Source organism: Molossus molossus, unplaced genomic scaffold (genome assembly GCF_014108415.1).
Source record: "Molossus molossus isolate mMolMol1 unplaced genomic scaffold, mMolMol1.p scaffold_m16_p_2, whole genome shotgun sequence".
Classification (NCBI taxonomy): domain Eukaryota; kingdom Metazoa; phylum Chordata; class Mammalia; order Chiroptera; family Molossidae; genus Molossus; species Molossus molossus.
In genome coordinates this window covers 2,017,501-2,030,926 of record NW_023425355.1, presented here as the reverse complement: position 1 = coordinate 2,030,926, position 13,426 = coordinate 2,017,501, and the positions used below count along the sequence as shown (strand labels likewise).

The 13,426-nt window shown below is 45.6% G+C and overlaps 1 protein-coding gene across 3 annotated transcripts; it reads left to right on the top strand.

The window, feature by feature from the left end:
* Nucleotides 1–45: 45 nt before the first annotated feature.
* On the top strand, nt 46–12,043 carry ITGB1BP2 (integrin subunit beta 1 binding protein 2). Of its 3 annotated transcripts, XM_036270858.1 has the most exons (12): nt 46–768; nt 1,010–1,059; nt 1,147–1,203; nt 1,278–1,420; nt 2,254–2,348; nt 2,454–2,512; nt 2,660–2,730; nt 2,847–2,946; nt 3,212–3,325; nt 3,574–3,636; nt 6,849–6,887; nt 11,913–12,043. In XM_036270858.1, the coding sequence occupies exons 1-12, from the start codon at nt 705–707 to the stop codon at nt 11,925–11,927; spliced, it is 870 nt and encodes a 289-aa protein (XP_036126751.1). In that variant the 5' UTR covers nt 46–704; the 3' UTR covers nt 11,928–12,043. The 3 variants fall into 3 exon arrangements, with proteins under 3 accessions (XP_036126751.1, XP_036126749.1, XP_036126750.1); XM_036270856.1 differs by lacking the exons at nt 6,849–6,887; nt 11,913–12,043 and adding an exon at nt 3,978–4,378; XM_036270857.1 differs by lacking the exons at nt 1,147–1,203; nt 6,849–6,887; nt 11,913–12,043 and adding an exon at nt 3,978–4,378.
* Nucleotides 12,044–13,426: the final 1,383 nt, after the last annotated feature.

The window sequence follows — 13,426 nt, the reverse complement described above, 5'->3', positions numbered from 1 at the left end:
CTAGGGCTCAGGGTTGGGGAGCCTTTTTTCTGCCAAGGGCCATTTGCATATTTATAGCATTCTCAGGCCATACTAACTTATCAACTTAAAAATTAGCCTGCTATATTTGGCCAGGCTAAGTTGGGGGTGTGTGTGATGTTAACTGGTATTGATTATGCAGCCCTTACGTGGCCTGTGGACTGGACGTTCCCCACCCCTGGTCTAGGCAAACATGGCGAGGGTTGCATGCGTACTGTGGCTGAAGTCCAAGATCGGTGCTATTGGCGGTACACAATGAATATGGATGGGGAGAAAGCTGCTTTGAAAGAAAACGGGCTGGGGGATTGGGGTACCCTCATAGAGTTGGGAGGGGTCTCAAAATTGGTATTTGTTTCTGAGCAGCTGCTGGTATAGCAGGCTTGGAATTGGCACGGTAAATCTAAAATGGTCTCGCAGTGATTAGCTGACCTCACCCAAGTTCCAAGCCCTACTCTGCCTGATCCTTTTCTTGAGCCTCAGAGCTAAAATGCTCCTGAGCTCTATCCTATTGGCTGCGAAGACCAGCTGAAGTTCCCTTGCCCATGTTAGGAGGTGTACGCCTCCTGAACTAAAGATAGACACAGCTGGCCCTTCCAGGCAGCTAAAAGCTTCCCGGCTGAGAGGTGTTCCCCACTCGGCAGCCAGGCTCCTTGAAATACCCTTTCAGTAATTCGACCAACGCTTCCATGTCTCTCCTCTGTCGTAACAAAGGCTGTGGGCAGCTCTTTGACCCCAGTACCAACCTTCCTGGTGAGTAATCCCGGTCTTGTCAGGGGGCTCTGGGCGCTGGCAAGTGACTATCTGTGGGCAGTCTGTTACAGGAGTAGAAAGAAAGCTAGTGTACCTGCCCTGGTTCACGGGCTGGGTGGTCTTCAACCTTCACCGAGTGTTTTCACATCGTGCCAAAACCACTGTGTGTAGACCTGGGAAAGCGGTAACAAGTGACATTTAGTATAGTTTCCTTTCTTGATCCTTCTCCCGGTACCCACAGATTCCTGTTGCCATCACCCTGGGATCCCAATCTTCCACGACGCACTTAAGGTGAGGTGTAAGGGAGGGGGGCTAGCCAGAGCATTTCCCAGAGGAAACCCACCCAGGGATCTAAGATGAGCTGGGTCTCCTTATCAGGGCTGGTCCTGCTGCCGGAAGCGAACTGTAGATTTCTCTGAGTTCTTAAACATCAAGGTAAACTCCTGACTTCAATTCTGCCCCTAAGAGAAGGATTCTCGCTCTAATCCTTCTCTCCTTATCCGTACTAGGGCTGTACTGTGGGACCACACTGTGCCGAGAAACTCCCCGAAGCCCCTCAACCCGAGGGCCCTGGCACAAGCGGTTCGCTTCAGGAGCAAAAACTGACGACGCTTCCCAAGTCAGCAGAGACTTTGCGTCGGGAGAGGCCCAAGTAAAGAGGAGGAGGTCCCAGGGTGTTCGCTGCATTCATAGAGCTTCCTAGGAGAGACTAATGGGTCCTTGGGGGTTGGGAGCTAGGGAGTAGAGACGTGAGGAGGGCCAAGTGTCAGGGCTTGGCGTATATTTTGTGCCACAGAGAAATCTGTCCGGAAATAATGTCCCTTGCCGGAAGATGGTCTGGAGTGATAGAATAGGTATTTTGAGTTAACAGGCCAGATACCCCTCATGAATACATACAGGGCGTCCCCCAAAATGTATACCGGGTGTCTAGATTCTATTACATTTAGAAAACGAGATATCTTTTAATAAACGCTGGCTTTATAGTTGCACTTTTTTCATGTATACATTTTTTAGGGACACCCTATATTTAGTTACAGTACAAAGGGGAATTGATGGGAAGGTCTTGCTATTTCTTCTTTTGGGAAAAGAGCTTTAAGACAGTTTTACATCGAGGAAAGGGTGTAGTGTCGGTAGCCAGGAAGCTGCAGAGAAGAGTAAGTTGATTTTGTGGAAATGGCATGAACAGAAGCAAGTCATTATTAGGTCCACAATTAATTAGAGGAAGAGGAAAGGGTGCAATTCTACAGTGAAATGTGAGATTCATAGCAACTGAGTAGAAGGGCAAGAGAAGTCCTAGGCATTTCCCGAGGGTCAGGGATCTGGGATGTCCACAGAGAAGAAAATTGGCAATGGGGTTGCTACCTGACTTCACCAACCCTGACCCCACTTTCACCAAACTTTGACTCCAGTAGCACTGGTGGGGATGTTGGAGCTGTCGATCATGGCTGATGAGTCAGAACTAAATCACCCCACCCTTACCCCTAGGTCAGAGTTGCCTCCAAAGCTGCTTCCAGTAAATATATCCCAAGCTCTGGAAATCGCATTGGAAAAGAAGGAGTTAGACCAGGAATCTGGAGCAGGTAAGTGGGTCCTTAGTAGAACAGGCCTCCCAGACTGGAATTTAGTGGAAGTGGCCATTGGGTGGAGGGGATGGGTTGGTTCCTGACTCTGTTTCTCTTGCCTAGGACTGGACAGTAGTCTGATCCGGACTGGTTCCAGCTGCCAGAACCCCGGATGTGATGCTGTGAGTGAGAGTTTGTGGGGGTTCAAGCGTGTGGCCGAGGGATACTACACTCGAGATAACTGGGTACAGATCTGAAGTTGCATGGGGTACACTTTAGAAGGACCTGATTCTTTTTAGAAGGACCAGATTCTTCTTGATCTGTCTTAGGTTTACCAAGGCCCTGAGAGTGATGCTACTCCATGTACCTACCACCCAGGGGCACCTCGATTCCATGAGGGGTGAGGCAGGGTGCTGGGTGGGCTGTGAGAGAGGTTTCTCCCGATGTTGATCATAAGATGGAAGTGGGGCTCGTGGGAGTGGACAGGGATTCAGTTGAATTATCTTCCTACCTCAGGATGAAGTCTTGGAGCTGTTGTGGCATCCAGACCTTGGATTTTGGGGCATTCCTGGCACAGCCAGGATGCAGAGTTGGTAGACATGACTGGGGGAAGCAGGTAAGCTCTGACTTTCCTGAGCTCTTGATTAGAACCCAATTCCTGAAATAATTTCTCCCCCACCGGACTTCATAGCCAAGCTCTCTATCTCCTTTTTGTACGGACCAAGTTAGATTCTGCTCCTTGTCCCTCGACAGCCCAGAAGCTTTGCAATATAAGGTAGTGTTAATCCTTCTGAGACTGTCTCTTCTCCACACAAACCATGAGAACTCCTCTTGGGCTAAGAGTTTATTTTTACCACCTACATCTCACATCTTCTCTTTAGCTACCAGCGTCTTGCCGTCATGATTGGCACCAGACAGATTCCTTAGTAGTGGTGACTGTGTATGGCCAGATTCCACTTCCCGCGTTCAACTGGGTGAAGGCCAGTCAAACCGAGGTAAGCAACGCCTGCGGCTGGCTGGGCGCCTCGTGAATTGGGTGCTACTACAATCTCACAGGCAGAGTGGCTGTGTGTGGTTAACACGCAGACTCCGTAGTCCCCCGAGAGGAGGGAAGAGCTGTTAGGTCAGGGTCATCTGACTGACCTGTAGATGTATGGATCACACCTCTGGCCCGGTTCTGTGTCAGCGTGACCTGTTTGGACCTTCTGGGATTGTTACTACCCCTGTAATTCTTTTCTCTCAGCTTCATGTCCACATTGTCTTTGATGGTAACCGTGTGTTTCAAGCACAGATGAAGCTCTGGGGGGTAAGTGAAGATAAGGGAGCACAGGAGGGGGGCAGATGGGGTGAATAGAAGGGCCAGGTGTCTCGAGGGAAGGAGCTGTACTGGGGAAAAGTGGAGGTTTTCTCTTCATTTGCTTTGATATTCCCTCCCTCCCTCTTTTCTTCTTCTCTTCCCCCTTCCCTTTCCCCTTTCTTCTTTCTCTCTCTCCCTTACTATGTTGTCTTATTCCTCCATCTTTCCCCCCACCTTACATTGTGATTTGTCTCCCTGTCATTTATCACCACCCCACCCTGACCCCAACCCCTTTGATTTCCTCATTTTCTCTTTTGTTCTGTGTTCCTCTATCTTTCCCTCTTCCTCAGGTCGTAAACGTGGAGCAGAGCTCTGTCTCCTTGATGCCATCTCGGGTTGAGATCTCCCTGGTGAAGGCTGACCCAGGATCCTGGGCGCAGCTGGAGCACCCCGATGCACTAGCTCAGAAGGCTAAGGCAGGGGTTGGGTTAGAGATGGATGAGGGAGAGTCTGAGGACTCAGATGATCTGAGCTGGACAGAGGAGGAGGACGAGGAGGAAGCAATGGGGGAATAGTGACACCAAAGAGTCAAGTGTTTAGACAGGACCTCAGTGACTCTCTTAGGACCTCAGAGACCAGGATATGGTTGGCCATGTGGTATTGAGCAGCAGGAGGCTGCAAGAGGGGAGAACAAAAGTATCCAAACCATGCTGTTTTTTCTCTTAAATAAATCTTGTATTCTACAGTTTCACATAGTGTCGTTCTCTCACCTCACTATCTAAGATTGCATTCATTCCCCCAACTTCTGTGTGTGTTTGACACACATGTGTGAAAATAAGCACATGCGCATTCAGTCTCTTCTTCACAACCACCAGGTATTTACTGAGTACTTCATGGAAGAGGTACTTACTGTTTCACAGCTTTATTGAGATACAATTCACATACCATACAACACCCATTTAAAGTATAAAATTCAGTGGTTTTTTTTTTTTAGTATACTCAGAATTGTACAACCACAATCAATTTTAGAACATGTTCATCACTCCAAAAGAAACCCCGTCTGTACCCATTAGCAGTTACTCCCAATTTCCGTGCAAACTCATAGCCTTAGGCAACCACTAATCCACTTTCTGCCTCCATGGATTTACCTATTGCAGATATTTCATATGAATGGAATCATACAGTGTGAGCTTTTATTGTGACAGGCTTCTTTCACTTAGCACAATATTTTCAAAGTTTATCCATATTGTAACATGTATCAGTACTTCATTCCTTTTTATGAACAAATAATATTCCACTGTGTCATATACTACATTTTGTTTATCCATTCATCAGTTGAGGGATATTTGGGTTTCCCCCCACGTTTTGGCTGTTATGAGTACTGCTGTTATGTACCTTCATGTACAAGTCTTTATGTAGACATATGTTTTCATTTCTTTTGGATAGATACCTGGGAGTGTAATTTCTGGGTCAAATGGTAACTTGAACCTTTTGAGCAACTGCCTGACTATTTCCAAAGAGGCTACACTATTTTACATTCCCAGCAGCTATGAAAGAGGGTTCCAGTTTCGCCACATCCTCAATAACACTCATTTGTCTTATTTTATTCTAGCCATCCCAGTGGGTGTAGAGTGGAATCTCCCTGTGGTTTTAATTTGCATTTCCCTGATGGCTAATGATGTTGAGCATTGTTACTTATGCTGATTGGCAATTTGTGTCTTTTATTTGGAAAAATGTCCATTCATATCCTTTGCCCATTTGCTAATTGGGTTATTGGTCTTTTTATTGAGTTATAAGAGTTTTAAAAATTATTTTGGAAACAAGTCTCCTGTCAGATATATGATTTGCAAATATTTTCTCCCGTTGTTGTCGATCCACTGCTTTAGTGGTGTCCTTTGGTACAAAAAAAGTTTTTAACTTTTATGAAGTCCAGTTTATCTATTTTTCCTTTGGTTTTCTTATGCTTTTGGTTTTATATCCAAGAAACCATTGCCTAATCCAAGGTCATGAAGATTTGCTCCTATGTCTTCTTGTAAGAGTTTTATAGTTTTAGTTCTTACATTTAGGTCTTCGATCCACCTTGAGTTATTTTTGTATGTGGTATGAGGTGGGGGGTTCCAACTTTATGCTTATGCATATGGATGGATACATGGTTGCCCCAGCACCATTTTTTGAAAAAGACTCTTCTGTCCCCATTGAATTGCTTTGGCATCCTCGTTGAAAATCAATGGACCATAAATGTGAGGGTTAAGGAATACATTCTGAATGGAAATTTGAAGAATGGGACATTTGGATGGATATGGAAGAGAGGGAGAGCCAGGATGGGGCAAGAAAGTGTTTTAGTTTACTTTTTGTGTTTTAATTTTAATTCTAAAAGTAATACATTGCCACTGCAGAAGAACTCAGTGCAGAAGTATGGAGAGTACAAAGTAAATGTTCCTCTTCAGATGGTCTCCAAACTTAGTCTCTTTGCTGTTTGTAACCACTGTTAATGCATAAGAAAGCATGTGCAAGGGAAGGGACAGAAAAATTAAATGAAGTGTGGCTAGATTAGGAGGAGCCTAAAATTCTAGATCAATGATTTTGAACATGATTTAAAAGAGTTAAAAAGGCATTTTAATGTAGATTCTTAATGAGAAGGTACTCTCTTTTAAGTCTCCCTTGAGTCAAATTTACATCCTCTACAGCATGGCCAAGAATCTGGGAGATTCTAACTCCAAGGAACATCAACTAGGAAGCTCACCAAACCTCAGATCATCTCAAGTTCTTTTCGTAGCAACCTTCCCTCTCAGTTCAGATTCAAGAAACCTAAGGTCTCATTGGGAGCTAGGAGTAAGATGGGGGTGGGAGAATGGATATGGGCGGCAAAGCTGAGGTATCACAGCGCAGTGTGGCTGAGGATTTGGAGACTGAGGCAGGAGTAGGAGACACGAGGGAATGAGCTCCAGGACATTCACCAATTCTCACTCAGTAGTTCTCCACTCTCATTCTATGGATTTGAAGCGCAAATACAATTTCCCCCTTCGACTGAACCCTTCGAATCCTTTCTAACCCTGGCAGCAGTTCACTTTTAATGTCATTTTTCTGTGGGTGAGTTGACATCCACAGGGGCTTTGGTGGACATTTAAAAATATGTAGAAGTGAAAATGCATATAGAAAAATGCATAAAGTGCACTAATCTTCAATGTACAACTTTTTTTCTATCTTCTTATCAAAATCAGGGGACCAGCAACTACCCAGAAATCCTGGAGAGGATGGAGGTGAGGAATCAGAAAGTTCAAGTAACCCTTGTTGTATATAAACTTGATATATAAAACTTCACATTTACAGCATTAATAAAGTAGTGTACTAGCTACATAGCCCAGCGCCTAAAATGTAAGACATTTTCCAGCAGGTGTATAACATTAATAACAACAACAACAATAACCATAGCTACCATGTCTGATACAAACTAACCTGCCAGGCACTGTGCTAAGGGCTTTGCACGCATTCTCGACTTTAATCCCCCACTTCCCACCACGGAATATATAGATTTGTTCACATTGGCACAAATCCTCTCCCTATCTCCTATGACACTTCTCATTTCTTCCTCCTGTGCTTTGTATCCTATCCCCTCACACCTTCCCAGAAACCTTACATTATTAATTATCCTTTCTCTTTCTTGTTTATTCAACTTTTCCCTCTGGTTGGATATTTTCATTGGAATTTAAATCTGCTCAAGTCTCTCCAATCTTACAAAAACAATTTCCCTCGAGTCCACAGCCCTCCCTAGGTACTACTTAACTCTGTTCTCTCCTTTATACCTAAACTTCTTGAAATAACTACTTTTGCCATTTCCTTCTTCCTAAACCCTTCACAACACACTTCATCCTGTCTTCCAACCTGCTCAGTCTGTGCTGATTAGGTCACCATTGGCCACCAAGTCACTAAGTCAGTCCAATGGATACTTTTTGTCCTCATCTTGCTTGATCTCTCAAGAGAAATTGGACCCCAATGGTGGTTTCCCTTGAGACCCACTGGCTTCTGGGACACAGCACTCCTCTTGGATGCCCTCCTACGTCTCTGGCCATTCCTTTCATCCCCTTTCCAGGCTCCTCCTCTGCTACTTGGCCATTCAGTTAGGAAGCTTTTAAGGGCTCGGTCCTAGGCTTTCTCTCTTAGATATAACTCTTCTAGACACTCTCTTTTATGCCCATGATTTAAAATTCCACCTACAGCCCGCCCAGTGTGGCTCAGTGGTTGAGCATCGACCCCTGCACCAAGAGGTTGCTGGTTCGATTCCTGGTCAGGGCACATGCCCAGGTTGTGGGCCTGATCCTCAGTAGGGGGCATGCAGGAGGCAGCCAATCGATGTTCTCTCTCATTGATGTTTCTACCTCTCTCTTCTTCTCCCTTTCTCTCTAAAATCAATAAAGAAAAAAAAATACCACCCACACGCAGATGACTCCTACATGTTACCCTCTAGGACGTATCTTTCCTTTGAGGCCCATGTCTGTGTCATAGTACGAATGGCTGGCACGTATTTGGAACAGTGTCTGACGTATAGTAAGTACTATATAAGTGTTTGCTATTATTAGTACTATGACTCCTCTTTCTCTTCATCAAAAGCTTTGGCCTTAGACTATTAGGAAAGTCGGGGTGCTTTTTTCTTGGGAGGGACACATCTCCAATATCCAAATGTATAATGTTTCAGTAAGAAAATCGCATTTTCTTCATAGTCAGGTTTTGCTACTCTATAAAGTGATAACAGTGCTGGCGGATGTTGCTCAGTGGTTAGAGCATCTGCCCGCCAACCGAAGGGTTGCAAGTTTGATTCCTGTCAAGGGCACACACCGGGGTTGCAGGTTCAAACCCCAGCCCTGGTCAGGGCACATGTGGGAGGCAACCAATTGATGTGTCTCTCTCACATCTATCTTTCTCTCCCTCTGTCTCTTCTACTCTCTCTCTAAAAAATATATAAATAATAATCAAAGCAAAAAATATCCTTGGGTGAGGATTAACAGAAAAAAAAGTGATATTTACCATAACATGGCGTCAGCTTCCGGATTAATGGATATTGTACTCACCTGCTGAGGGAGTCAAGTCTCATGAACAGAGTCCCACTGGGCTAGGCACTTCTACCCACATCATTTCACTTCATCCTCACACCTGCTCTGTAAAGTAGGTATTTTCCCAAAGTTTTATAGATGAGGAAACCAAGGCTCAAAAAAGGCTACTGATTAAAACCTCGGTCATTGCAAAGAGCTGTCCTAGAGCCCTTTGAGGACATCCCAAACCTAAGGGCCGCATTGGGACCTCAGAAGAGGAAATTGACACCACGCCCTGTAGCCTGACAGAGTCCCTTTGACAAGACTGACTGCAAAGCAGCGAGGCCCGTAACACTCCCCAGACAACGTTTATGCCTCCGATCACCTCCTCTCTGACCTCGGGGGCACTCCTAGGGTACTTCACCTTCCACTTCACCCCGATCAGTAATCACCTCCCCGTTCCACCAGCTTCAGTGTGACTGGCTCTGGGACCCCTGCCTCCACTGTCCTCTTTCTTCCTTTCTGCTCCCAAAGTCCCCGGACGCTGCTAGAGGGAGAACCGAGCGGACCAGTGTGAACTCATGCTGTCCAATTTCAACAGGGCCCTGGCCGCTGCCCAGCCACCCTTTTATTTGTCTCCTGCATTCCCTGGCTCTCCCCACAGGGCTGTTCCAGACCTTCCTCTTCTCAAATTCTCAAATATCATCTCCTCCTGTTCCACTCCTTCAGAATAACACACTCACTTTCATTAGACGCTTGACAATTCGACAACATTGTTTTAAAACTTCTCTTAGGGAGAATTTAACATATGCACAAAAGGAGACAATAAAAGAATGAATCTCCATTGCCCACTCAGCTCAACTAGTACCAACTCTTGGGCACTCTCATTTCATCTCTTTCCTCCCTCACATATTATTTTGGGGCAAATCCCACACATACCATTCCATACCCAAACCTTTCAGTATGTGTCTTTAAAAGGTAAGCATCCTTTTTCAAAAAATCACAATTGTAATCCCATTAGCACACATAAAAAACAAACAAACAATAATTCCTTAATGTCCTCAAATACCAAGTTGCTATTTAAATTTCCGATGGTTTCATAAATGTCCAAAGAAGTTTTCACCACTTTCTTGTTTGAATCAGCATCCAAATAAAGTCCTCACTTTTCAACTACAGGTTCCCTTTCATTTCTTCTTCTCCTTCTAACTTTTTGTTGAGGAAACTGGATAGTTTTTCAGTCGAGTCTCACATAGTCTGGGCTTTGCTGATTACATCTCTGGTTTATGGCTGACCCGTTTCCTTGCCCTCTGCTGTATATACTGGTAAAACCAATAACATCTGTACAATGCATCTTCTATGTTTATTGTCCTGTTTTCGGTGCTGTGAGGAAATTGTCCATGTGACCAAAGAAATGGAAGGTTTCTGGCTCGGGGAGTGACTCAGGAAGGAGCTAGGACCTCTTTATCTGGCCCGAAACAGATGGTTGGGGTCAAAGCTCAATAAATAGTAACAGAAGTGCAGGCAAGATAGGGCGGGCGGGGGGCCGCGCGGGGTCAGGTTTCCCCTCTGCTGGTATGCGGAGCAGCGGGCGGGAAGGAATGGCCAGGCTGAAGTCGGCTGCAAGGGGAGAGCTCGCACTTGACGCAGTGGCTGGGATTCTTCCTCGGGGGGATTACTCTACTTGCGATACCCTGTTTTCTAAATATAACTTATTCATTCCCACCTCTACTTTTGCCCAGGGTGTTTCCTCTGCTTGGTATATCATCTCCTTTGCTCTGCACCTATCCAGATCCTACATATCTTTGTTTTTTAATATGGTTTTTATAAATTGATTTTTCAGAGAGAGAGGAAGGGAAAGGGAGAAATCGAAACATCGATCAGCTGCCTCCTGCATGCTCCCTACTGGGGACTGAGCCCAAAACCCGATTCCTGACTGGGAATCAAACTGGTGACCTCTTGGTGCATGGGATGATGCTCAATCCACTGAGCCGCACTGGCCGGGCCAAATCCTACTCATCTTTTTTTTTTTTTTTAAATCCTCGCCTGAGGATATTTTTCCATTTATGTTTATATATATATATATATATGTGTGTATATATATATATATATATATATATAGAGAGAGAGAGAGAGAGAGAGAGAGAGAGAGAGAGAAACATCGATGTGAGAGAGACACACAATGATTGGTTGCTTCCTGCATGATTGGTTGCCTCCTGCGACCCTGACCAGGACCGGGACCAAACTGCAACTGAGATACATGCCCTTGACCGGAATCTAAGCCTCGACTCTGGTCCCTGGGCCAGTGCTCTACCCACTGAGCCAAACCGGCCAGGGCTAAATCCTACTTATCTTTAACAACCAGTGCAAGTTCCCTCTTTCCGTATTGTTGAGTCATAGCATCTCTGTGAAAGCGTAAATAAGAGATCACCGAGTGCTTTCCCATGAAGGGGGCTGGATGGCCAGAGGACAGGGCTGGAGGGGAGAAGGACATTCCCAATTTGTTGCCGGAGGCACAGTTCATCTGACGGAAGTACCTAATATGAAGCCTGTGGAAGTAGAAGCATGGAGATTGGAATTTGTCATTTGAGGAGAAAGAGGAAGGTCTGGAACAGCCCTGTGGGGAGAGCCAGGGAATGCAGGAGACAAATAAAAGGGTGGCTGGGCAGCGGCCAGGGCCCTGTTGAAATTGGACAGCATGAGTTCACACTGGTCCGCTCGGTTCTCCTTCTAGCAGCGTTCGGGGACTTTGGGAGCAGAAAGGAAGAAAGAGGACAGTGGAGGCAGGGGTCCCAGAGCCAGTCACACTGAAGCTGGTGGAACGGGGAGGTAATTACTGATCAGGGTAAAATGAAAGGAGTCCCACTGAGGTTAGAGATGTGATCAGAGACATAAGCGTTGTTTGGAAAAGTGTTGTAACAATGTGAGATATCATTGATCGACCAAGGGCCTCGCTGCTTTCCAGTTTGGCTTGTCAAAGGGCCTCTGCTAGGCTACCGGCGTGGTGTCAAGTTCCTCTCCTAAGATCCCAGTGAGTCGGTCCGTAGGTTTGGGATGTTCTCAAATGACTCTGGACGGCTCTGCACAATGACGGAGGTTTTAATCAGGTGGAATTTATCAGTGAAACTGGAACTTCTGCAAGAGGCATAGAATAAGGAGTCATTTAAATTTTTTTCAGTTTATGAATTTTGGAGAGAAACAGGAAGGGAGAAAGGGGGGAGAGAGAGGGAGAAACATCGATCTGTTGTTCCACCCATCCAGGCATTCACTGGATGACCACCCTGAACCTGGAAATCCTGGCACACCGGGATGATGCTCCCACCAACTGAGCTACCCAACCAGGGTGATGTAAGGAGTCATTGAAAAATTAAAGAAACTTTAATTTTCTTTGAGCTGGGACTCAAATTCAAGTCTGACCACAGAGCCTGTGCTCTTTGGATGAGCATCAACCCATCCACCAAGAGGTCACCAGTTCAATTCCCAGTCAGGGCACATGCCCAGGTTGTGGGCCTGATCCCCAGTGGGGGGTGTGCAGGAGGCGGCCAATTGATGTTCTCTCTCATCGATGTTTCTCTCTCTCTCTCTCTCCCTCTCACTTCCTCTCTCTCTAAGATCAATAAAGAAAAAAATTAAAAGAAAACTACTCTTTATTGAGAGTTTACTATGATCTAAGCACTCTAATAAAGACATATTTTCCCCTGTTCTCTCTGTCTCTCTGAGATGTTATATGTTATGAGAATATATATACTCATTTAATTCTTACAACCATGTATTAAAAGCATTATTATCGATTTTTGCATAGAGCAGGGAACCGAAGCTCAGGGAGGTTACAGAATTTTCCCTAGGTCATATTCCTATCAAGTGGCAGAGCTGGGACTCAAATTCAAGTCTGACCACAAAGCCTGTGCTCTTTGGTGTCCAGCAGTACTTTCAAGCAGACACTGCCCTCTAACAAATGAATCTGTTTTACTGATGCCATCTGTTATAAGATTATGGATGCATCCCCAGCAAAAAGAACTATACACAGAATTGCAAGCTTCTGGGGGTGGGGGGACAGAGTTCATTGAGTCAGTTGGAAGAGCTGGTTGGAGGCAGTGAAACCAGTTGGATAATTGCAGTGGTCCAGGGGAGAAAGATGAGACCCCCAGACGAAGTTGGTGTGGTAGAAAGAGTGGAGGAGAGAGTAATGGATTTGAGAGGTTTCTTAGCCAGCTCAGGCTCCTATAACAGAGTTCCATAGACCGGGTGGTTTATAAACACAGAGATGTATTTCTTCCAGTTCTGGAGGCTAAAAGGCCAAGGTCAGGGCGCCAGCATGGTTGAGTTCTGGTGAAGGCCGTCCGCAGAGAAAGAGAAAGCAAGCTCCGTCATGACTCTTCTAAGGGCACTAATCCCTCTAATCACCCACGGCAGGCCGTCTCCTGACACCATCACAGTGGGGGATAGGATTCCAACACAGGAACTTCCGGGGCACACGTTCCATCTATAACAACATAATTCCACAGGCAGGAGTGAAAGTAGCCATGCTGGTCTTTTATTATTATTATTATTATTCTCACACAAGGACATTTTTTCAACTTTTTTTTGTTCAGATAGAGTGGGAGGGAGGGAGAGAGAGAGAGAGAGAGAGAGAAACATGAGAGAGAGAGAAACATTGGCGTGAAAGGGACACATCGAGTGGTTGCCACTCGCACGACCCAACCAGGACCGGGGACAAACTGCAACCGAGGTACATGCCCTTAGCAGGAACTGAACCCGGGTCTCTCTGGACCGCA

Excerpts from the sequence above, each read along its gene's own strand:
- ITGB1BP2 (XM_036270856.1), top strand. The coding sequence starts at position 705 with ATGTCTCTCCTCTGTCGTAACAAAGGCTGTGGGCAGCTCTTTGACCCC. Across the intron at positions 3,326-3,573 it reads TGAAGGCCAGTCAAACCGAG|CTTCATGTCCACATTGTCTT; the intron begins GTAAGCAACGCC and ends CTTTTCTCTCAG. Across the intron at positions 3,637-3,977 it reads CACAGATGAAGCTCTGGGGG|GTCGTAAACGTGGAGCAGAG; the intron begins GTAAGTGAAGAT and ends CCTCTTCCTCAG.